Consider the following 24,347-nt stretch of genomic DNA (forward strand, 5'->3'; position numbering starts at 1 on the left):
GGGGTTCGCAGGGCTCTCTGGATGCGAGTGGACTACAACTCCCATCATCTTCTGCCAACGTCCCCAGTCCCCTCCAGCAATTTTAAATTGGCCAAAGGGGTCTGTGTGCCAGCTCTGGTCCAAATCCATCATTGGTGGGAATCACGGCTCTCTGGTTGTGGATGGACTACAATTCCCATAATCCTGTACTGGTACTCTGTAGGTTGGTGGACGACAGCTCCCATCATCCCCTATTGGCACTCAGGTGGGTGGGCTACAACTCCCATCATCCCGTGTTTGTGCTCTGTAAGTGGGTTGACTACAGCTCCCATCATCCCCTATTGGCACTCAGGTGGGTGGGCTACAGCTCCCATCATCCCGTGTTTCTGCTCTGTAAGTGGGTTGACTATAGCTCCCATTACCCCGTATTGGCACTCAGGTGGGTGGGCTACAACTCCCATCATCCCGTGTTTGTGCTCTGTAAGTGGGTTGACTACAGCTCCCATCATCCTGTATTGGTGCTCTGTAGTTTGGTGGACTACAACTCCCATAATCCCAGGTCACCCCCCCCCCCCCCAAAAAAAAAAAAACTCCCAATAGAATTAAATGTGCTTTTGGGTTTCTTCCCAATGTACGTTTGTCTCAATTTAATCGTTCTTTTCTTCACCCCAAAAAGTCCGCTTGAAAATACAAAGCAACACTTAACACAATAATATATATAATTTTTTTTTGGAAAAAGGACTTCTCTTTAATATACCTCGATCACAGCTTTACACACAACAATAATATTGGAGCATCCGGTTTCTTTTTTCTCTGGACTGTCTCCCTTCCTGCAGAGTCCGGCTCTTCGGCTTCATTGGTGACAGAACCTATCTCTATGGTCACCAAGCCTCTTAAGTGCCAGCCAGGTTGACCCTTCAGACGTTGACATCTGGAGACCCACAGCTGCGGACTGCGCAGTCTGAGGTTAGAGTTTTGCTACTATTGAAGATCCATTCTTTGAAAACAGCACTTTGACCCGCAGGATTCAGGCCGTCCAGCTTCTCTCCAGGCTGACCAGCTCCATCCCTTCGCAGCAGGAAAGGGGCCGGGGAGACTTTGGCTGCCAGCAGAATGGAAGAAAAAGAGAAAGGTTGGGGATGAGCCAGCCTTTTCTGGGGCTCAAAAGGATCCCCAAACACCTAAAGCAGGGGTCCCCAAACTTTTTAAGCAGAGGGCCGGTCCACAATCCTTCAGACTGTTGAAGGGCCAAATTATCATTTGAAAAAAAAATACAAATTCCGATGCACCCTGCACATGTCTTATTTGTAGTGCAACAACAACAAGAACAATGAAAGAACAATACAATATTTAAAAATAAAAACAATTTTAACCAACATACATTTATCAGGATTTCAATGGAAAGTGTGGGCCTGCTTCTGGCCAATGAGATAGTCAAGTTAATTAGGATTGTTGTTGTTGTGTGCCTTCAAGTCATTTCAGACTTTGGGTGAGCCTAAGTCTAAAATTTATTTATTATTTATTTATTTGCTATATTTATTTACTACATTTGTATCACACCCTTCTCACCCCAAAGGGGACTCTGAGTGGCTTACAAATTATATGTACAATACAATGTATTAACATAGCACACTATTAACATTATATACAGTAGAGTCTCACTTATCCAACGCTCGCTTATCCAACGTTCTGGATCATCCAAAGCATTTTTGTAGTTAATGTTTCCAATATATCGTGATATTTTGGTGCTAAATTCATAAATACAGTAACTACTACATAGCATTACTGCGTATTGAACTACTTTTTCTGCCAAATTTGTTGTCTAACATGATGTTTTGGTGCTTAATTTGTAAAATCATAATCTAATTTGATGTTTAATAGGGTTTTCCTTAATGCCTCCTTATTATCCAACATATTCGGTTATCCAACTTTCTGCCGGCCTGTTTATGTTGGATAAGTGAGACTTTACTGTACTATATTTATTTACTACATTTGTATCACACCCTTCTCACCCCAAAGGGGACTCAGAGTGGCTTACAAATTATATGTACAATACAATGTATTAGCATAGAACACTATTAACATTATATATTACTATATTGTGAAGTCCCGGTGGCGAAGTGCGTTAAAGCACTGAGCTGGAGACCGAAAGGTCTCAGGTTCAAACCCCGGGAGCGACGTGAGCACCCGCCATTAGCCCCAGCTCCTGCCAACCTAGCAGTTCGAAAACATGCCAATTTGAGTAGATCAATAGGTACTGCTCCGGCGGGAAGGTAATGGTGCTCCATGCAGTCATGCCCGTGGCCACATGACCTTGGAGGTGTCTACGGACAATGCCAGCTCTTCGACTTGGAAATGGAGATGAGCACCATGACTGGACTTAACGTCAGGGGAAACCTTTACCTATTATTATATTGAACTATACCACTATACTGTAATATTATTAGTAATATATAATTAATACTATTATATGGTATTATTATTAGTGTTATATTGTATTACATTATAATATTATTATACAATATATTTTATTATGAAACTGAGGGCAGGGGCCAGGTAAATGACCTTGGAGGGTCGCATGTGGCTCCCGGGCCATAGTTTGGGGACCCCCGTTCTAAAGAAAGGTGGTTCAAGGCAATGAAAGGGACTGCAAGGGATGCCCTGAACAAGGAGGCAAGAGCTGGAGAAATGCACTCAACATGTGTCTGCAGATGCTTGGAGGGAGACTTTGCTTCCCGGCTCCTCTTCCAAGAGGGTTTCTCAGATTGCCAAGGAAGAGAGGGTCCTTTTGGGGAAAGGGGCCTGGGGTCTTCCTTACCGTTGGCTCCCTGTTTGGCCGCTGGAGTCCGGGGAAGGGGCTCCACTGGATGGGCTCCAAGGGCCAGCTGCAGACGGAGACCTCGCTGGCCTTCCCTGAGTCGATCATGGGGTCATTGGCGCCGAGGGAGCTCTCCTCCCAACGCAAAGCGGAGCTGGAAGAGGGGAGAGAATGAGACCCCAAAATGAGCCACAAAAGGTGGGGTGCTAACAACAGGCATCCAGTCCAACCCACTTGTATGCCAGGCATAATTCAGTCCCTCCCGTCAAATAGCTATCCAGCCTCTGCTGTAAATCCACCAGAGAGAGAGACTGCAACACAAACTTACGAGTTGGAAGGGTACCTAAAGGGCATCCAGTCCAACTCAATTCTGCTACCGGTACAAAGACACAATCCAATCCTTCCTGACAGATGGTCATCCCCCTCAATGGATTGTCACCTTGTCGTGGTGAGGGGGCTTGCGTGTCCCAATGAACCTGCGGGCACAACCACCAGAGTTACACACTCCCAGGAGTGGCCGCAGGGGAGGATCCAGACCAAGAACAATCCGAAGACCCAAAGACCTCAACAGTGGAGCAGGCGGAGGATAACGTGGTACATGTTACAATGGCTGTGAAGGCGGAAGAAGGCTGCAACAGACTGAGAATCCACTCTCGTTGTGTAATCACACCACTGCTGGAGCCTCACTCTGTGAAGACTGTGTTGACCGGCCATGCACCGACCACACATTTTTTTAAAACCACGTACAGGCGTCTTCCAAAAAAGATGGAAGACAATCGTCCTCGAACTTCGAGGGATCGCCTGCTTAAAAACCCCCAAAGAAAGAGATTCCATCAGACTCCAAGGTGGCATATACTACCTCTCAAACAGCTTTTGGCACCACAAAGTTCCTCCTAATGTTTACATGGAATCTATTTTGGCCATTCATTGGCAGGGAGGTGTGACACTGTCCCAGGCTTGCAATTCGAAGGATGCACTTACACTGGAATTCGAAGGATGCACTTACACTGGAACTGATGCAGTTTGGTGCCACTTTGACTGCCATGACTCATTGCAGAAAAGTCAAAAAGACCTTGCAAAGTTGCACATCCAAGGATCCCATAACATTGAAACTGGCATCAAGCTGCATCAGTTCTATGGCACCAAGTGGATGTTTTGGACAAAAAGCATGGCATGCTTCGGACCCTTGCAGCCCCAACTGCATGGGCAGTTACCTGGGCCGCCCCATGGAGCCAAGATGGAGGTTGCCGTGAATAGGGTTTCCATATCCGCCGGGAGCCAAGGGCTCTTCTTGAGTGCCGTAGCAGCCGGTGTCCAGGATCTGCAGGTGGAGCAGCTCCTCGGAGTTGCTGAAGGCCGGGTTGTCCAAGGAACTGGCCGAGGCCAGCCACGGTTCGGACCAGTAGTGGGCTGAGACATCGTCCAGGCGGCAGAAGCGGCGGTAGCTGCAACGAGAGCACAAGGGATGACAGCTGGCCGGGAAGAGCACAATACTCAAACTATGAGGATGTGGCCAGGGATTGGGAATGGCTACTTTAGGGGTCACAGTCAGGGGCCGTGGGGAAGGAAGCACCTTGGAAAGGTCTGCAAGGAAAGGAGCTAACTTCTAAATAAAAGTTTCAAGCCCCAGACCCGCCTAAGTGAGAACGCCAGGCCTATATCCTTCCTTCTTTCCATCATGAAGGCAGTGCAAGGTAATATCCTTTTCATCATGAAGGTAGCTCCCACAAGGAGCCCCCATGGTGTAGTGGGTTAAAGCCTTGTGACTTGAAGGTTGAGTTGCTGACCTGAAGGCTGCCAGGTTCGAATCCCACCCAGGGAGAGCGCGGATGAGCTCCCTCTATCAGCTCCAGCTCCATGCGGGGACATGAGAGAAGCCTCCCACAAGGATGGTAAAAACGTCAAAACATCCCCTGGGCAATGTCCCCTGGGCAACGTCCTTGCAGACGGCCAATTCTCTCACTCCAGAAGTGACTTGCAGTTTTCTCAAGTCGCTTCTGATATGAAAAAAAAACAATCTTAGAAGAGACTCAGAGCAGTTAACAATACTAAAAATTATTATTATTATTATCATCGTCATCTGCTTGGGCTGGCCCTTCTGTGCCCCATTTCATGGCTGAACTGCCAGACTTGCAAGGCTGCGAGAGGTGATAAATGACACCACTCCTTCCATTTATTATTATTACCGTATATATTGGAGCCTCCGATGGCCTAGGGGATAAAAGCCTTGTGACTTGAAGGTTGGGTTGCTGACTTGAAGGCTGCCAGGTTCGAATCCCACCCGGGGAGAGCGTGGATGAGCCCCCTCTGTCAGCTCCAGCTCCATGCGGGGACATGAGAGAAGCCTCCCACAAAGATGGTAAAACATGGAAACATCTGGGCGTCCCTGGGCAACGTCCTTGCAGACGGCCAGTTCTCTCACTCCAGAAACAACTCGGGTTGCTCCTGACATGAAAAAAAAGCCCCCCATTTATCCATCCATCCATTCTTCCTGGTGGTAGGTGGGCTAAGAAAGTACAGAGTGGACCCTCCAAGGAGATGCCCCTTGGAGGGCGTTTTGGGGTCCCCTCCCCTAGCCATGCGCTCACTCACCTGCTCTTGGTCTGGTCGGCTCTGGCCTCCAGCAGCAGCAGCCGGACCCTGCGGATGACCAGTCCGGCCACGGCCAGGCCGAGCACCACAAGGCTGAGCAGGAGGCCACAGGCTACGCCCAGGACGCCCTGCTGGGTCACACGGAAGTCGCAGCGGAGGCCCAGGAACCAGAAGTCACTGCCCACGGGGCATCTGCCGGATCAGAGAGAGGACAGGCAGGTGTCAGTTGCAGAAAAGCCCCTGCGCAGCACGCTTCACGATGCCCTAAGTCTTGGCCAGCGATTCCCAAACTCTGGTCCCGTAGGCATTTTGCACTTCAGCCCCAGAAGCCATAGCCATTGGTCGATGTGGTTGCAGCTGCTGGGAGTTGAAGTCCAAAACCCCTGAAGAAGCAGAGTTGGGGAATCCACCGTCCCACTTCCCCAGCCGCTTCTAAAATACCCTTGATGTCTCTATGGGATAGGAAGTCTATTTTAACCTTTTATTATTATTATTATCCTGTTTCCTCAAGTCTAAGACACACTTTCCTCCCCTATATAAACTTTTCTAAAAATGGGGTGCGCCTTAGAATCGCAGGCATATCTGATACAGTTTTGTTGGTGGAGGTGGTGCTGAAATGCGGGTGCATCTTACAATTGATGGCATCTTACAGTTAGTACCCTACAGATATTATTATTACAGTAGAGTCTCACTTATCCAACATAAACGGGCCGGCAGAATGTTGGATAAGCGAATATGTTGGATAATAAGGAGGCATTAAGGAAAAGCCTATTAAACATCAAATTAGGTTATGATTTTACAAATTAAGCACCAAAACATCATGTTAGACAACACATTTGGCAGAAAAAGTAGTTCAATACGCAGTAATGCTATGTAGTAATTACTGTATTTATGAATTTAGCACCAAAATATCACGATATATTGAAAACATTGACTCCAAAAATGCCTTGGATAATCCAGAACATTGGATAAGCAAGTGTTGGATAAGTGAGACTCTACTGTATTATTATTATTATTATTACTATTTCTTCTGGTTTTGGTTTTGGGTGCTAAGCAGGGCTGAGCCTGGCTGCTTCCCGAATGGGTGAGTCCAGGGAAAGCATTGGAGGAAGACTCCTATCTATTATTATTATTATTATTATTATTATTATTATTATTATTATTATTATTATTATCATCATCAAAATTATTATTATATGTCTCTTGCGATCTTGGTTTTGGGTGCTAAGATAGGTCTTTCTGCTCTCTACGTGGGAAACACCAAGTTATAATTGTTCCTATTATTATTATTATTATTATCATCATCATCATCATCATCATCATCATTATCACTACTATGTCTCTTTCAATCTTGGTTTAGGGTGCTAAGCTGGGTCTTCCTGCTCCCTAAATGTGGACCCAAGATTATAATTTTAACTGCTGCTGCTGCTGCTGTTGTTGTTGTTGTTATAACTGTATTTCTTCAAGTATAAGACACATATCTATATATACACATTAGGCATGTCCAATCGATGAAAAAAATGTTTCAATTCTCGTTTCTAAAGTAGGGGGCACTGGCGCTTCGATATAGAAAGTATTTCTGATTTTTTCACCCAAAAATTTCGGATATTTCCAAAATTTCGTAATGATTCTAAATGTTTCTAAAATGGCGGACGCACATGCGCAATCGCCCCCCCCCCAAAAAAAGGAACCTGGGGGGGGGGCTTTTACAGGGCCCTCATTTCTTGAGCTATCCTCATCAACCCTAGCCCCCACCTTTGTGTCCATCGTGGAAGGTTCTGATTGGCCAGGGAGCGGCAGCCATGTTAGGCTGCGCTAAGCTCCCATTCTAGGTAGGTTGCAGAAACAAATTTTTTAAAAATATTTTTAAATATATATTTTTAAAAATTTGGGGGGAAAAAAATTAACAAAACATTAAGAGACAATTAGAGAATGGGCCAACAATGGTTCGAATTACATTGCTGGTTGCACTGTGAGACAGTGTCTCAGAATGCGTATCAAAAAGCGAGAACAATCTGAAATAATTCCGATATACGATTCAAAACGATTTTTTGGAGATGTCTAATACACATATCTAAAAATGGTGTGCTTCTTAGAGTGGCAGGTGCATCTTATGTATCTCTGTTGTTGGTCCTGAAATTAAACTGCGTCTTACAATGGAAGAAATACTGCAAATACATGGATTTTAAAAATACATGGATTTTCCTCCTGCTTCTCCCCTTCATCTTTGGAGCCTCTTGCACTCCATTCACCCAGCAAGGGATCAATTCCTAAGGAGGCCAAGGCAAAAGCAGTGCCTCCCATCCTCTCCTTGTTTGGGGATGGTTTTTGCCATCTCAGCCATTGTGGCACACTCACTGGCAGACAGGAGTCTGGTTGGCCGCATGGGTGCAAATGCCCTGGTTCTTGCAATAGTCCCGGTGGCAGACGGAGACGCAGGCGGCACTTGCGAGGGCCCCTTCGGTGGCGGCGACGCATTCGTATCCCTCGTGGCAGGAGAAGAGCGTGGCGCAGGGATCCAGGTGCCTCTCTGCAGGAGGATTTGAGTAAATAGAGTATTGTACGGGATTTAGAAGGAAATGGGTGCATCTCAAGGTGGTCCCTTTGGTGCCCTTCCTGACCTTGTGTCCTGCTCCGTAGGAGGCTGGCGTTGCCCACCCAGAGCCCCGCGGGTAAGCGCTCCGAGAGGGCCGACCGGTCCAGGGCCGCCCAGAGACCGGGAGCCTTGGCCAGGAAGAGGGCATCAAACTCCACCACCACGCTCCCAGGGCTGCGGAGAAGAAGGATGGAGTCAGCCATTGGTTTGTGCAGCCAGGCATTGAAGCTGCAAGGCTTTTCAATGCTAATCAAGGCGAGCAATTGCAACATTCCCACTTGCCTCAGGCAGACAGTTCTTTCTTTCTCCCACCCTGGACTGCACACAGATCTATAAACCCGCTTGCCTAGTTTCCAACAGACCTCAAAAGTCAAAATGAAAATAAACAAGAATAGTGGATGCCCAAATGTTTTGGTCAAATGTTTTTAAACATTTTAAACACAGCCCGGGCTGTGGCACAAGCTGGTGAGCAGCCAGCTGCAGCCAGCTGAGACCATAGAATCATAGAATAGTAGAGTTGGAAGAGACCTCATGGGCCATCCAGTCCAACCCCCTGCTAAGAAGCAGGAAATCGCATTCAAAGCACCCCCGACAGATGGCCATCCAGCCTCTGCTTAAAAGCCTCCAAAGAAGGAGCCTCCACCACAGCCCTGGGGAGAGAGTTCCACTGTCGAACAGCCCTCACAGTGAGGAAGTTCTTCCTGATGTTCAGGTTCAAACCAATCACTCTGACCAAGAGGTCATGAGTTCGAGGCCAGCTCGGAGCCTGCGTTTGTCTTTGTCCTATGTAAAGGCATTGAATGTTTGCCTTATTTATTATTTATTTATTTTATTTACAGGATTTATATTCCGCCCTTCTCACCCCGAAGAGGACTCAGGGCGGATCACATTACACATATAGGCAAACATTCAATGCCTTTTAACATAGAACAAAGACAAACAAACATAGGCTCCGAGTGGGCCTCGAACTCATGACCTCCTGGTCAGAGTGATTCATTGCAGTTAATTGCAGCTGGCTTGCTCTCTCACCTGTGCCACAGCCCAGGCCTTACATGTGTAATGTGATCCGCCCTGAGCCCCTTCGAGGTGAGAAGGGTGGCATATAAATACTGTAAATAAATAAATAAATTACGTTAAAAGCTCTATAAACATTAACTGAGAAATGCATCTGGATTTGCCAGGGGTCTTTTCACATATCACAGTTGTATAATGTGAGTATTCCATTTTAACTGCTCATGGTTTTATCCCATAGATTCCTGGGGTTTATAGTTTGGGATGCACTAGAGCTCTCCAGCAGAGAAAGATGTGTTGTCGAAGCCTTTCATGGCTGGAATCACTGGGTTGCTGTGAGATTTCCGGGCTGTGAGGCCAGGTTCCCGAAGCATTCTCTCCTGACGTTTCACCCACATCTATAGCAGGCATCCTCAGAGGTTGCGGGGTCTGTTGGAAACTAGGCAAGTGAGGTTTCTATATCTGTGGAATAATGTCCAGGGTGGGAGAAAGAACTCTTGCCCGGTCGAGGCAGGTGTGGATGTTGCAATTGGCCACTTCCCTCAAACAGACAAGAGTTTTTTATCCCACCCTGGACCTTCCACATATATATAAACCCTACTTGCTAAGTTTCCAACAGATTTCACAACCTCTGAGGATGCCTGCTGTAATGAAGTGCGAATTTTGGTTTACAGATATTATGTTTAATTGTGTGTTTATGTTTTAAAAGGGTAAGTATTACAGTTATTGCACCACAGCACTCAAAGGCTGGTTGCCATGGAGAAGTAGGTGGAGCCAACTGCCATTTAGTTAAAGAAGTGCAGAGTTTAAAAAAGTCAGTCAGTCTGTTCTCTGATGAGGCACAGGGAAGACTGATTCCAGGTTGATGGGATCAAGACGACTCAATTGTTCATTTTGAGTCGGTTTTAAATAAGTTTGGTGACTTATTTAATGTAGTCTGTGTCCTGGTAAGGAACAGAGAATCTGTGATAGTATATCACAGGGGTGACTGTGGTTTGAAGTCACTGGATGGTCCAAGTTTCAGACTTTGGGAGCCAATCCCAGCTGGACTCACAGAAATCCATTGAAATAACGGTTTAAAAGTGGCAGAGAAAGAAGTTTTAACTACTTTAAGTAAAAGAAGTGATACTTTAGAGAGTTGATTCATCTCATTCTAGTATTGTAACTGTTAATAAGAATACCTCTAAGTGAGAACAACATCGTAACCACCAAGCTTGTGCCTGAATAAACTTGTTATTGTTCTTCCAACATCTAAGCCTCTGTCTCATGTATTCTAAATCAAGTTACGTTACCCTTTAAAGTAAAAGTAAACATCTCCCTGCGTCTTTGGTGGTCTGCATCTTTACAATTGGTGGCAGTCGATATTAGTTCTTTACAAATTGGTGGCAGTGGTGGGATAAAAAGATTCCCCCTACCTGAAAGAGTCTTAAGACGTTCATAGACTCTTTACACCTGCCTTAGATGTGGGTGAAACGTCAGGAGAGAATGCTTCTGGAATATGGCCATACAGCCCGGAAAATTCACAGCAACCCAGAGAATGATGTCTTCTCTACTAAAATTACAGAATTCCAGGGGATGTTTCTATGGGAATTGAACTGAAATTAACGTCCTTTATGTGCCAAGGTCCCAGATCTGCACTAGAGATGTGCTGCTTTGAATATTGATTAAGAGAGGACAGTGGGGTATAAATAAATTAATACATAGTATTAACAATGCTAACAACAGATTGGGTCACATCCCTCCCCAAAACCCAGCTGTGCCCGGGCTGTGGCGCAGGCGGGAGAGCAAGCCAGCTGCAATTAACTGCAATGAATCACTCTGACCAGGAGGTCATGAGTTCGAGGCCGCTTGGAGCCTATGTTTGTTTGTCTTTGTTCTATGTTAAAAGGCATTGAGGGTTTGCCTATATGTGTAATGTGATTCGCCCTGAGTCCTCTTCAGGGTGAGAAGGACGGAATATAAATGCTATAAATAAATAATAATAAATAAATAAAAACACCCTTTTGCAAAACATTCATTGGGGTTCCCAAGACCCCTGAACACTCTGAGCTACGTTTTAACCTGCCAGATTATGTCTGCAGTGCTCCTTCTCCTGCCCCCAAATAAGTGGAAGATAGAAGGCTCCGAAACTTAATAATAGAGGGAAAAAACAACGTACCGTATGGTCTTCACTTCCAGCCACTGGAATCCGGGCAAAGAGGCCAAAAGAGGGGTGACCTGGAGGGTGAAAGAGAGGAAGAGAAAGAGAGGAGCCCCCTTTTCATGCTCTTTTCTGGGGCCACCAAAGAGAACAGCTGTCCATTTTAGGGATCTTATCGGCCTAAAATGGGGAAACCTTTGGCCCATCAGGTCTTTAATAATAATAATAACTTTATTTTTATACCTCGCCCCATCTCCCCGGAAGGGACTCGGAGCGGCTTACATGCAATAAAACGATAAAACAAATATTCCAGCAGTAAAACATCAACATCAATAAAACCATCATAAAAATCGACATACAGCATAAAATGTTAAAAACAGGAGACTAAAACACGGATCTGGGCCAAGGTGCAGAATATATCAAAATGGGAGAGGTAGTTTCTCAGCCAAAGTAGTCCATAAAGTGCAAAGTAGTAGTGGCAGAGTATCCTGTAGTTGGATGGGCAGATAGTTCAACCTAATAATTAATCGTCGAAGGCCTTTTGTAAGAGCCAGGTTTTTAGGCTCGTCCGGAAGGAGAGGAGGGTTAGGGCCTGCCTGATCTCTCTAGGGAGCGAGTTCCAAAGCCGGGGGGCCACGATGGAGAAGGCCCTCTCTCTCGTTCCCACCAATCGTGACTGTGAGGTGGGAGTGAGAGAACGGCCTCCCCCGACAAGCGAAGAGAACGAGCAGGTTTGTAGAGGGAGATGCGGTCTCTAAGGTAGGTGGGTCCCAAACCGTTTAGGGCTTTGTAGGTAATAACCTGCACCAGGGGTCCCCAAACTAAGGCCCGGGGGCCGGATGCGGCCCTCCAAGGTCATTTACCTGGCCCCCGCCTTTAGTTTTATAATATAATATTTTTATATCAGTTTTAATAATATAATATATTGTATATACATATAATATTGATAATAATCTTATGTCATACAATATAATACTAATAGTAATACCATATAATAATATTAATTATATGTTATATATTAGATATTATATAATTGTATAGTGGTATAGTTCAATATAATAATATAATCCAGGAGGACCCCCAAGCTGCGGACCTGCGCCTTCAGGGGGAGTGCGACCCCGTCAAGCACAGGTTGCCACCCAATACCCCGATCAGACGTACAACTGACCTGGAGGACCTCTGTCTTGTCGGGATTAAGTCTCAGCTTGTTCGCCCTCATCCAGGCCAACACAGCGGCCAGGCACTGGTCCAGAATCCGAGGGTCATCTCCGTAGAGATGGCACCGCACTCCAAAACTCCGGATGACCTCTCCCAGCGGTTTCATGTAGATGTTAAAAAGCATGGGGGACAGAATGGAACCTTGCGGGACCCCACAGGTCAATGGCCAGGGGTCCGAGCAGGTGTCCCCCAGCTTCACCATCTGGGAGCGGCCCTCCAGGAAGGACTGGAGCCACTGTAGAACAGTACCCGCAAGGCCCATCCCGGAGAGCCGCCCCAGAAGGATACCATGGTCGATGGTATCGAAAGCCGCTGAGATGTCCAGGAGAACCAGCAGGGTCACACTCCCCCTGTCCAGCTCCCTGCGGAGGTCATCCACCAAGGCGACCAAAGCCGTCTCGGTACTGAACCCAGGCTGCGAATGGTCTTTGTAGTCCAAAAGGTCCGGAGAGCCAAAGCCCCTTAAGGATAACACTAAGACCGTAGCCTCCATCGCAACAGGAACATGGGAAGCCCTTCGCTCCAAAGGAAAGAACCCAAATGGCACAAAGGGACCATGGAGACAGAGCCGTCATATTATCCCTTTTTGCTTTTGGAGGCGATGCAAAGAAACATCTATTGGTGCCAAATGTGGGATCGGGAGGTGGATGCCATCAGCTCTCCAACCAGACTTTGTTTCCAAAAACTTTTGAGATCATCAAGAATGCAAAAACATCAGGCCACAGCACTCACCGTTTCATTGATGCTGAGCACCAAACTCTGATATTCAGCCGACTCTGGGTTTCGGAGGCTCCTGGAAAAGTCCATGTCCAGGACAAGCTCACAGGAAACGCGCAGCAGAGCGGCTGGAAGAGGGGAGAGAAGCCCCAAAAGTGGGGAAAAGGAGAGAAGAAGAAAGGGAGTGGCTTCAAGTGGCTTCCCTACTCAGGGTCTTGTGGTTGGATGGATACTAAATGTATAGGAAATGGGGCATGGAAGGGAGCATGGAAAAGTAAGTGCAAAAGCTAAGGGAGACAAGAAGGGAAAATGCAGCATCCCAAGTGGGTATTACTATTATTGTTATTATATTATTATTGTTATTGTTGTTGTTGTTATTATTATAATTAAACTGCAAGTCACTTCTGGTGTGAGAGAATTGACTGTCTGCAAGGATATTGCCCAAGGGACATTGCCTGGATGTTTTGATATTTTACCATCCTTGTGGGAGGCTTCTCTCATGTCCCCGCATGGAGCTGGAGCTGACAGAGGGAACTCATCCACGTTCTCCCTGGGTTGGATTCGAACCGGCAACCTTCAGGTCAACAACCCAACCTGCAAGTCAGCAAACTGCCAGCACAAGGGTTTAACCCAGTGGTTCTCAGCCTGGGGTCCCCAGATATTTTTGGCCTACAACTCCGAGAAATCCCATCTAGTTTACCAGATGTTAGGATTTCTGGGAGTTGAAGACCGAAAACATCTGGTGACCTCAGATTGAGATCCATTGGTTTAATCCATTGTGCCATTTCTAAGACAGTAACAGTAGTAGTATTGTTACTATTCTTCTTCTTGATAACAATAACAACAACAACAACAACAACAACAACAACAACAACAACAATGGCTAATAATAAACTCTCTGGCAAGAAAACGCGGGCAGGGTCACCATATTGGATCTACGTAACTGTGAAACCAACAGGAAATTGAAAATTGCCTGGGAAGGCCAAGAGCTCAAACACTGTTCCCATCCTAAATATCTCAGTTTCACCTTCAACTGAACACTAACATTTAGGAAACACTGTATAAACACTAAGCACAAAGTAGCTGCACACAATAACATCCTGCAGAAGCTTACTGGCATTGCATAGGGTGCAGATCCACAATTAATAAGAACATCAGCCCTAGCCTTGTCAACTTAACACCTGTATGCTTGCCCACAATGCCCTGCCTCATGCACAGAGGAAGAATTGTTTAAAGCTACAGACAATGCGGTGGCTGTTGCCCGTTTTTGATCTAAAATCATTTAGCCGCTTGTGCTCCCTCTATTTTATCAGTTTTATACCTATTTGTTCAATGCTTTTGACACGAAATAAATCAATAAAACCATACCGGAGTTAGCAAGAAGATATAATAATAATAATAATAATAATAATAATAATAATAATAATAATAATAATAATTTAATAATTATTATTATTTAATAATTTATAATAATATATAATTATTATCACCCACTATCAGGACCTCAAGATTGAACTTCAAAGACTGGCAGAAACCAGTGCAGGTGGTCCCGGTGGTGAGGGGCACATTGGGTGCCGTGCCAAAAGATCTCAGCCGGCATTTGGAAACAATAGACATTGACAAAATCACAATCTGCCAACTGCAAAAGGCCACCCTACTGGGATCTGGGCGCATCATCCGAAAATACCTCACACAGTCCTAGACACTTGGGAAGTGTTCGACTTGTGATTTTGTGAAACAAAATCCAGAATATCCATCTTGTTTGCTGTGTCATATTTGATGATGATGATGATGATGATGATGATGATGATAATAATAATAATAATAATAATAATAATAATAATAATAATAATAATAATAAAGGCACCTTACTGGGGTCTGCTCACATTATTCGCCAATACATCACACAGTCCTAGACACTTGGGAAGTGTCCGACGTGTGGTCAAATTCAACAGCCAGCAGAATGTCTGCTGTGGACTCAACTTGTTGTGTTTCAAATAATAATAAAAATATTATGACCCAAAATGCAGACGTGCAAGGAAACAGACGAAACCATTGATCATATCCTCAGCTGCTGTAAGAAAATCGCACAGACAGACTACAAACAGAGGCACAACTATGTGGCCCAAATGATCTACTGGAACTTATGCCTCAAGCACCACCTCCCAGCAGGAAAGAACTGGTGGGATCACAAATCTGCAAAAGTATTGGAGAATGAGCATGCAAAGATACTGTGGGACTTCCGAATCCAGACTGACAAAGTTCTGGAACACAACACACCGGACATCACAGTTGTGGGAAAGAAAAAGGTTTGGATCATTGATGTTGCCATCCCAGGTGACAGTCGCATTGACGAAAAACAACAGGAAAAACTCAGGACCTCAAGATTGAACTTCAAAGACTCTGGCAGAAACCAGTGCAGGTGGTTCCGGTGGTGATGGGCACACTGGGTGCTGTGCCAAAAGATCTCAGCCGGCATTCGGAAACAATAGACATTGACAAAATTACGATCTGCCAACTGCAAAAGGCCACCCTACTGGGATCTGGGTGCATCATCCAAAAACACATCAGACAGTCCTAGACACTTGGGAAGTGTTCGACTTGTGATTTTGTGAAACGAAATCCAGCATATCTATCTTGTTTGCTGTGTCATACAATAAAATATAATAATAAAGGCCACCTTACTGGGATCTGCTCACATTATTCGCCAATACATCACACAGTCCTAGACACCTAGGACATCCAGCATATCTATTTTGTTTGCTGTGTCATAATATAATAATAATAATAATAATAATAATAATAATAATAATAATAATAATAATAATAATAATGTGATCTGTGCGCATCATCTGAAAATACATCACACAGTCCTAGACACCTGGGAAGTGTTCGACTTGTGATTTTGTGAAATGAAATCTAGTATATCTATCTTGTTTGCTGTGTCATACTTATAATAATGTGAAAATTGAAGGAAGGATGGTGCAAAGATGGGGCTGATACCTAGCAGGCTTCACCCGTCATCTGGTGCCAGGAACCCCCCAGGGGCAGGCTATGTTTCCTGCCCCACAGAGCCTTAGAAGACCTGCTTCCCAAGGGGGGTTTCCCACTCCCTCCAAAACAGGCAGCTAATGGGCAAGGCTTTCCCATCAGTATCTGCCCCACTCTCACCTTTCAGGAGGGGCGGCTGGTTCTCTGCCACAAAGACGGGGGGTGCCCTGGGCCCACCTTCCCTCAGCGGGGTCTTCCCTGTGGTCTCCTCCTCCTCCTCTGACCCAGAGGCCAGGAGCCAAGTGCTAGCAACCGGGGGCTCCTCCCTGGCGACGCTGCCCGGGTCGGGGGCCGTCATGGGGGGCCAGGTGTTCCAAAAGCCCTGGGGGGTCCCGGACAGAGAGGTGACCTCTTCCATGGGTCCAGATGCCACTTCCCAACTGTGAGTCCTGTCCAGAGATGTCTCTTGGGTTGCAGAGCGATACTCGGGCACCATGGTTGCATTTTTGGGACGCAGATTGGAAGATGTTGCCATTTTGGGGGGCAGTTCTGTATCCTGGGCCTCCTCCGTGGCATGGGAGGTGCCTATGGGCCACCCGTTTGTCCCCAGAGTCCGGCCAATGGGGGTCCCTGCCGTCACAGATCCTGACGGAGTCCCTTCTTGCTCTGCAGAAGGAGAGGGAAGCCTATATGGCCTCTCCGTGGGGTCTATCGACACCCGAGGACTGTCTGCAACCTCGGTGGGGTTGGGGTCCAGTTCAGCATGTGTGGACCGGCTGTGGGGGGTCTGTGTTGGCTGTCCTTTTGCAGAGGATTCCAGTGGGGTCTGGAGAGTTCCCATTTCTTCTCCCGAGGTGGGTGACTCTTCTGCAACATCCGAAGATGGCAAAGCTCCCAGGCTGCCCTGAGAGGGGTCCGCCGACCCATTGGGAGCATCCAGAGAGAGCCAGTCCTGGTTGGTGGGCAACGGGAGCAAGCCAGGGGTCCGAGAGTCATCAGAAGACCCCACTCCAAGGATAAGGGTAGGGTTGGGACTATTGCTGGAGGATCTTGTCCAATATGGAGATGAGGAGGAGGAGGAGGAGGAGGAGGAGGACTCTGCAGATGGGGATGCCGTTGGAACGCCTGCCGGGGTTTCTGTGCCATTTCTGCTCTCCTGCATAAAGGCTGTTGTCCCAACTGAGCTCCCAAACAAACCATCCTGAGGCACATCCCCCTCCTCTTTGGCCATTGAGGGACCAAAGCCTTCTTCGCCGGACTTTGGGGACGCTGGGTGCACATAGATCCAATGCTTTGGAGGTTGGCTTTGGAGGAAGAGGCCTGGCTTTGTTTCCAGTCCTACAGAGTCCTCACTAACCTGTACTTTTCCTGTAGCCATCCATTGAGAGCTCTGAGCGGATGTCGAGGCCACTTCTATTCTATTTGCCCTTTGCCTTGAGGTTGTAGAGCGGGGAAGAGCTGGCTCAATGGCCGGCTGCTGTGTCCAAGCGAGAATCGTGCCCCCGACCTGGACCGTGGGGTTGCAGAATCTCCCATAGTTGCAAGGAGTCTCCGTTGGAGCCCCCTCTGACCCTTCAGCTGTGGTGGAGCTGGATCTCTCATCCTTAGTGTCTTTAGTCCTTTTTTCAGCCTCGGTCCAGCTGCCCAGAAGCGGTGGCAAGGACATCTGAGCGGAGGGTAGTAAGCCTGCAAAGCCAGGGCTGGGGTCTCCTTGCGAGGTAGGCGAGGGGGTTGGTGCTGCTTCTGTGGCATCTTTGGGGTAAACAGAAGCAGGGAGCAAGGCCAGCATGGGAAGGAGGGTGACGAACCTGGTCGGGACCAGAGGCAGGGGCAAACGGGGGTGGCCATTGCTTCCCGAGACACCCAGGGACTCCTTGCTCTCCACTGTTCCGGGGATTCGAGGCCTCCTCGTTGCCCGGTCTACTGATTCAGTGGGAGATTCTCTATGCAGACCAGTGGACAATGCTGGCAAAGTTGGTTGTGGTCGAAGAGAGGGGAAGAGAGCCCGTGCAGAAGCCCCGGAAGAGAGGAGAGGGTCCTGTTGAGCCGCTTGAGATCTCCTTGGCATCTTCATGGTGTTCGGCGTTCGGCTGGGAGACCCCTGAAGCCCGGAGACCTCTGACACTGCAGGGGAGCAAAGACATCGCCATCATCACCATCACCACCATCATTGCCATCATCATCATCATCATCATCACAATCATCATCACCATCGCCATAATCCTCATTACCATCGTCATTATCATCATACCCATCATCCTCATCACTATCAGCACAACCATCATCACCACAATCATCGTCACCATCATCATGATCCTCATTAGCATCGTCATTATCATCCTATCCATCATCCTAATCACTATCATCACTACCATCAGGCCTGTAGCGAGGGGGTGGTTTTAGGGGTTCAACCCCCCCCCCCCGAAGTTTTTCAGGTTATAAAAAAAACCTGGTTTACTCATGAATTTTAACTGGTTAACCAAATCCCCATACTAAGTCTATGAGTCGCAAAACATTAAGAGTCCCTCCAGGCACTATCCCAAGCAGATATTGACAGGTTTGTAGCAGGGAGGGGTATGTGCTAGGGGTTTAACTCCCCCCCCCCCCCCGAAATTTTCAAACTCCCCCCTCCCCGCCGAATTTTTTTTCTGGCTACGGCCCTGACTACCATAATAATAATAATAATAATAATAATAATAATAATAATAATAATAATAATAATAATAATAATATCAGCCGCTATCAGGACCTCAAGATTGAACTTCAAAGACTCTGGCAGAAACCAGTGCAGGTGGTCCTGGTGGTGATGGGCACACTGGGTGCCGTGCCAAAAGATCTCAGCCGGCATTTGGAAACAATAGACATTGACAAAATCACGATCTGCCAACTGCAAAAGGCCACCCTACTGGGATCTGCACGCATCATCCGAAAATACATCACACAGTCCTAGACACTTGGGAAGTGTTCGACTTGTGATTTTGTGATACGAAATCCAACATATCTATCTTGTTTGCTGTGTCATAATAAAATAATAATAATAATAACAATAATAATAATAATAATAATAATAATTTTATTCTTGTACCCCGCCTCTATCTCCCTGCAGGGACTCAGGGCGGCTTACAAATGCAAAACAAGTATACATACATAAAACATCAAATACCAAAAACACATGAATGAAAAATGTTGGTAATCATCCTCATTACCAACATGAATTGTATTTACTATCTGCCTCTCCATAAAAGGGATCCCCTGGTGGTGCAGCATGTTAAAGTGCTGAGCCGCTGAACTTGCGGACCGAAAGGTCGCGGGTTCGAATCTGGGGAGCGGCGTGAGCTCCCGTTGTTAGCCCCAGCTTCTGCCAACCTAGCAGTTCGAAAACATGCAAATGTGAGTAGATCAATAGGTACCGCTGTGGCGGGAAGGTCATGCCCATGGCCACATGACCTTGGAGGTGTCTACGAACAATGCCGGCTCTTTGGCTTAGAAATGGAGATGAGTCGGACACGACTGGACTTAACGTCAGGGGAAAAACTTTACTTTTACCTATCTTGACCACTCTGGGATGGAAAAGGATTTCCAGGGGTTCTGCCCTTGTTTTTCATTGTTTCCTTGATTTATTTTGTAATGGATATTGTTATTTATTGTATTGCTTATTGTGTTGTGTTGTGTTGTTCTTTTATATTCTTTTATATGCTGTTGATATTGTATTGTTTTGGGCATGGCCCCATGTAAGCCGCCCCGAGTCCCTGTTGGGGAGATGGTGGCGGGGTATAAATAAAGTATTATTATTATTATTATTATTATTATTATTATTATTATTATTATTCTGTCCCTCTCTTTTCCTTCCCAAAAGTCCCCTCCGGACTTTCCAAGATGGAGCTAAGTTAGAGAAACCTTCAGATGAAGCTGAGTTTCCTTTCTCCAAGCCAGGGGTCCCCAAACTAAGGCCCGGGGGCCGAATGCGGCCCTCCGAGGTCATTTACCTGGCCCCCGCCCTCAGTTTTATAATATAATATATTGTATATACATATAATATTGATAATAATATTATAATGTAATACAATATAACACTAATAATAATACCATATAATAATATTATATATTCTATCTTACATATAATATTACAGTACAATGGTATAGTTCAATATAGTAATATATAATGCTAATATTGTGCTATGCTAATAATATAATATATTGTATGTACAGTAGAGTCTCACTTATCCAACACTTGCTTATCCAACGTTCTGGATTATCCAACGCATTTTTGTAGTCAATGTTTTCAATACATCATGATATTTTGGTGCTAAATTCATAAATACAGTAATTACTACATAGCATTATTGCGTATTGAACTACTTTTTCTGCCAAATTTGTTGTCTAACATGATGTTTTGGTGCTTCATTTGTAAAATCATAATCTAATTTGATGTTTAATAGGCTTTTCCTTAATGCCTCCTTATTATCCAACATATTCGCTTATCCAACGTTCTGCCGGCCCGTTTATGTTGGATAAGTGAGACTCTACTGTACATATAATTTGTAAGCCACTCTGAGTCCCCTTTGGGGTGAGAAGGGTGTGATACAAATGTAGTAAATAAATGCAGTAAATAAATAATAAATAAATTTTAGACTTAGGCTCACTCAAAGTCTGAAATGACTTGAAGGCACACAACAACAACAACAACAACAACAACAACTCTAATTAACTTGACTATCTCATTGGCCAGAAGCAGGAGAACACTTCCCATTGCAATCCTGATAAATGTATGTTGGTTAAAATTGTTTTTATTTTTAAATATTGTATTGTTCTTTCATTGTTCTTCTTCTTGTTGTTGTTGTTTTTGCACTACAAATAAGACATATGCAGTGTGCATCGGAATTTGTTTGTATTTTTTTCAAATGATAATCCGGCCCCTCAACAGTCTGAAGGATTGTGGACCGGCCCTCGGCTTAAAAAGTTTGGGGACCCCTGCTCCAAGCCGTCGGCATCTTTGCTAATAGAGAAAGCAATAAAGGGCGACGGCAAAATGTGTCGCTGATGGAGGGATCCTAGGGATGATCCATGTTTTCATCCGGAGACCTTCAGACCCTCTTTGGGGATGCCGTTGGCTTGAGTAGGGAGTCCCAAAAAGGCCTGAATCGGGGCCCAAAAGAGGCAGCCCAGAATCGGCGCATCCTCAGCACCGCCGGCCCAGCGTCGCCATGGCAACCGGCATTCTCCGGCATAGAGGCTCTGGGGTCTGCAGAGGGAGGAGGGTGGGTGGGTGGCATGGCTTTGGCTGCAAAAGCAGAGTCTCCTTGCGTTTGCATGTTCACAGAAGGCAAGCGTTTGGAGAAATCTGGGGGAAAGGGCTCTCTGGGCATGGGATGCGGATTGGCGGGGTCTGTGTTATCTCCCCAAAGCAGGCCAAGCTGGTAGAGGGAGGCAGGAAGGAAGGAAGGAAGAGGCCAGAGAGAAGCCAAACCCTGGAAAATGTGCAAAAAACACTACAAGGAGATAGCAGCACCCGTTTCCCAGTGGAAAAATGTGCCGCTGTGATTTTGGATCTTTCCTTGTTGCAGCCAGGATTTGCACAAACGTGGAGCAAAGAGCAGCCAAAATGAAAGGCCAGAACTGCAAAGGATTTCCAGAAAGATTTCTTTCTCGCATTTCCAAGGAGGCCCAGAGCTGCCTTTGGAAGGGATTGAGACTAAAAACACCAAAATATACCGGTAAAGCCTCCCCAGAAAAATCAGCGGAGGCAACTGGGGAGGATGAAGAGGAGGAGAATCAGGAAAGTGGAAATTAATCTTTATCAATGTGTTGTCAAAGGCTTTCATGGCTGTGAGTTTTCCAGGCTGTACGGCTATGTTCCAAAAGCATTCTCTCCTGACGTTTCGCCCACATCTATGGCAGGCATCTTCAGAGGTTGTGATGTCCGTTGGAAACTAGGCAAGTGGGGTTTATGTACCTGTGGAATAATATTCAGGGTGGAAGAAAGAACTCTTGTCTCTTTGAGGCAGGTGTGTATGTAGAGTCTGCAGTTGGACTGCAAAGTGTGGCAGAGGTTCTTTCTTTGGGAAATTTTAAGCAGAGGCTGGATGGCCATCTGTTGAAAGCAGAAGAGGGTTGGACTGAATGACCCTTGGAGGTGGGTCCCTTCCGACTCTAGCTCTGTTTCTCCATGAGGCTGGATGGGCATCTGCCAGGAGGCCTTTCTTCCTGCCAGTAGGGGGTTAGACTGGATGCCCTCTGAGGGACCCCTTCTAACTATAAGAGTATTTGATTTTCCGTGTGCCTGCTCATGTCTTTGAGGCTGGGTGGCCATCTGTCGGGAGGGATTGGATGTGACAGAAGAGGGGTGGGTTGGATGGTCCATGGATGGATCCCTTCCATCTCTGGGATGATATAGCTGTCTTTCTCCATGAGCCTACCAACTCATGGAAGCTCTGTTTCTTCATGAGCCTGCTCATGCCTATGAGACTGGGTGGGCATCTGTTGGGAGGGCTTTGATTGTGCCTTCCCTCCAGTAGAGGGTTGGGACTGGATGGTCTCTGAGGGACTCCTTCTGCCTCTAAGAGCTTTTGATTCTCCATGAGCCTGCTCATGTGCCTAGGAGGCTGGATGGGCATCTGTCAGGAGGAATTGGATGGTGTCCTTCCTCTACGGTAGAAAGATGGACTCAATAGCCCTTCTAACTCTAGCTCTGTTTCTTCATGAGCCTGCTAATGCCTGAGGCTGGGTGGGCATCTGTTGGGAGGGCTTTGATTGTGCCTTCCTTCCTGCCAATAGGAGGTTGGACTGGATGGCCTGTGAGGGACCCCTTCTAAGAGCCTTTGATTCTCCATGGGCCTGTGTCTAGGAGGCTGGGTGGGCATCTGTTGGGAGGGCTTTGATTGTGCCTTCCTTCCTGCCAATAGGAGGTTGGACTGGATGGCCTGTGAGGGACCCCTTCTAAGAGCCTTTGATTCTCCATGGGCCTGTGTCTAGGAGGCTGGGTGGGCATCTGTTGGGAGGGCTTTGATTGTGCCTTCCTTCCTGCCAGTAAGGGTTGGACTGGATTGCCTCTTAGGGACCCCTTAAAGGCTCTTAGAAGGGGTCCCCAAGAGGCAATCCAGTCCAACCTGCTCATGTATCTAAGAGGCTGGATGGGCATCTGTTGGGAGGGCTTTGATTGTGCCTTCCTTCCCGCCAGTAGGGAGCTGGATTGGATAGCCTCTGCCTCTTCTAACTCTAAGAGCCTTTGATTCTCCATGAGCCTGCTCCTGGAGTGGCCATCTGTTGGGAGGGCTTTGATTGTGCCTCCCTTCCTGCCAGTAAGGATTGGACTGGATGGCCTGTGAGGGACCCCTTCTAAGAGCCTTTGATTCTCCATGAGTCTGTGTCTAGGAGGCTGGGTGGGCATCTGTTGGGAGGGCTTTGATTGTGCCTTCCTTCCCGCCAGTAAGGGTTGGACTGGATGGCCTCTGAGGGACCCCTTCTAAGAGCCTTTGATTCTCCATGAGCCTGCTCCTGTGTCTAGGAGGCAGGATGGGCATCTGTTGGGAGGGATTGGTTGGTGTCCTGGGATTCTATCCTCCCCTAAACAGCACTGCCGGTTTCCTAGGTCTCCTTGAAAGGGTCTTCCTCCTCCCAAAGGGCCAAAGACAGAGGGGAGGATCCCCCCCCCCCCCATAACAGCGGTGGCTTGGTGCCTTCCCTCTTTCCCAGGACCCATAGAGACCCATAGAGACCCCCTTCCTCCCTCTCCCCTTGCCCTCCGCCCTAGAGATCCTCTTACCTGCTCCCAGGAGGAGGAGGAGGAGAAAGAAGAGGATGCTGCCCATGCTGCGCCCGCCTGGATGCATGGAAAGGAGGAGCGAGGAAGGGGGGGGGGGGAGAAGGGCCCTCGGAGCATGTGCAGAGCGCGAAGGGCCTCCCCTATGAAGGAGGGAGGGAGAGAAGCCCACCCCTAAGAGGAGAGGAAGGAAGGAAAGAAAAGCATCCCTCCCTGCTTCCCTTCCTTGGGCATCTCCAAAGGCTGGCACAGAAGAGTAAGAAGAGACCTCTAAAGGACATCCAATCCAACCCCTTAGGAGGAAAAGCACAATCCAAGCCCTCCTGGCAGATGGTCATCCCATGCCCCTTCCACACTGTTGAATAAAATCCCACATTTTCTGCTCTGAATTGGACTATACGACACTGTTGATCACCCAGTTCAAAGCAAATATTGCAGGATTTTGCCTTGATATTCTGGGTTACATGGCTGTATGGAAGGAATCTGTATAAGAACAGCAAAAGCAATTGGTTTACTGTTTACAAAG

At 46.8% G+C, this 24,347-nt stretch overlaps 1 protein-coding gene and 1 long non-coding RNA gene across 2 annotated transcripts; one reads left to right on the forward strand and one right to left on the reverse strand.

Moving 5' to 3' along the window:
• Positions 1–301: 301 nt before the first annotated feature.
• LOC134294204 (uncharacterized) lies at positions 302–1,355 on the forward strand. The gene is made up of 2 exons (XR_010001174.1): positions 302–331; positions 816–1,355. It is a non-coding gene; the product is annotated as an uncharacterized LOC134294204 (long non-coding RNA).
• Positions 693–23,962, reverse strand: LOC103281551 (mucin-5AC). The gene is made up of 10 exons (XM_008123368.2): positions 23,825–23,962; positions 16,243–18,186; positions 13,087–13,199; positions 11,155–11,213; positions 8,011–8,159; positions 7,748–7,919; positions 5,390–5,581; positions 4,012–4,242; positions 2,798–2,951; positions 693–1,081 (listed from the first exon to the last, which is right to left on the reverse strand). Exons 1-10 carry the CDS (start codon positions 23,889–23,891, stop codon positions 1,007–1,009), a joined length of 3,156 nt encoding a protein of 1,051 aa, XP_008121575.2. The 5' UTR covers positions 23,892–23,962; the 3' UTR covers positions 693–1,006.
• Between the last annotated feature and the right edge of the window lie 385 nt (positions 23,963–24,347).

This window comes from Anolis carolinensis, unplaced genomic scaffold, assembly GCF_035594765.1.
Source record: "Anolis carolinensis isolate JA03-04 unplaced genomic scaffold, rAnoCar3.1.pri scaffold_13, whole genome shotgun sequence".
NCBI lineage: Eukaryota > Metazoa > Chordata > Lepidosauria > Squamata > Dactyloidae > Anolis > Anolis carolinensis.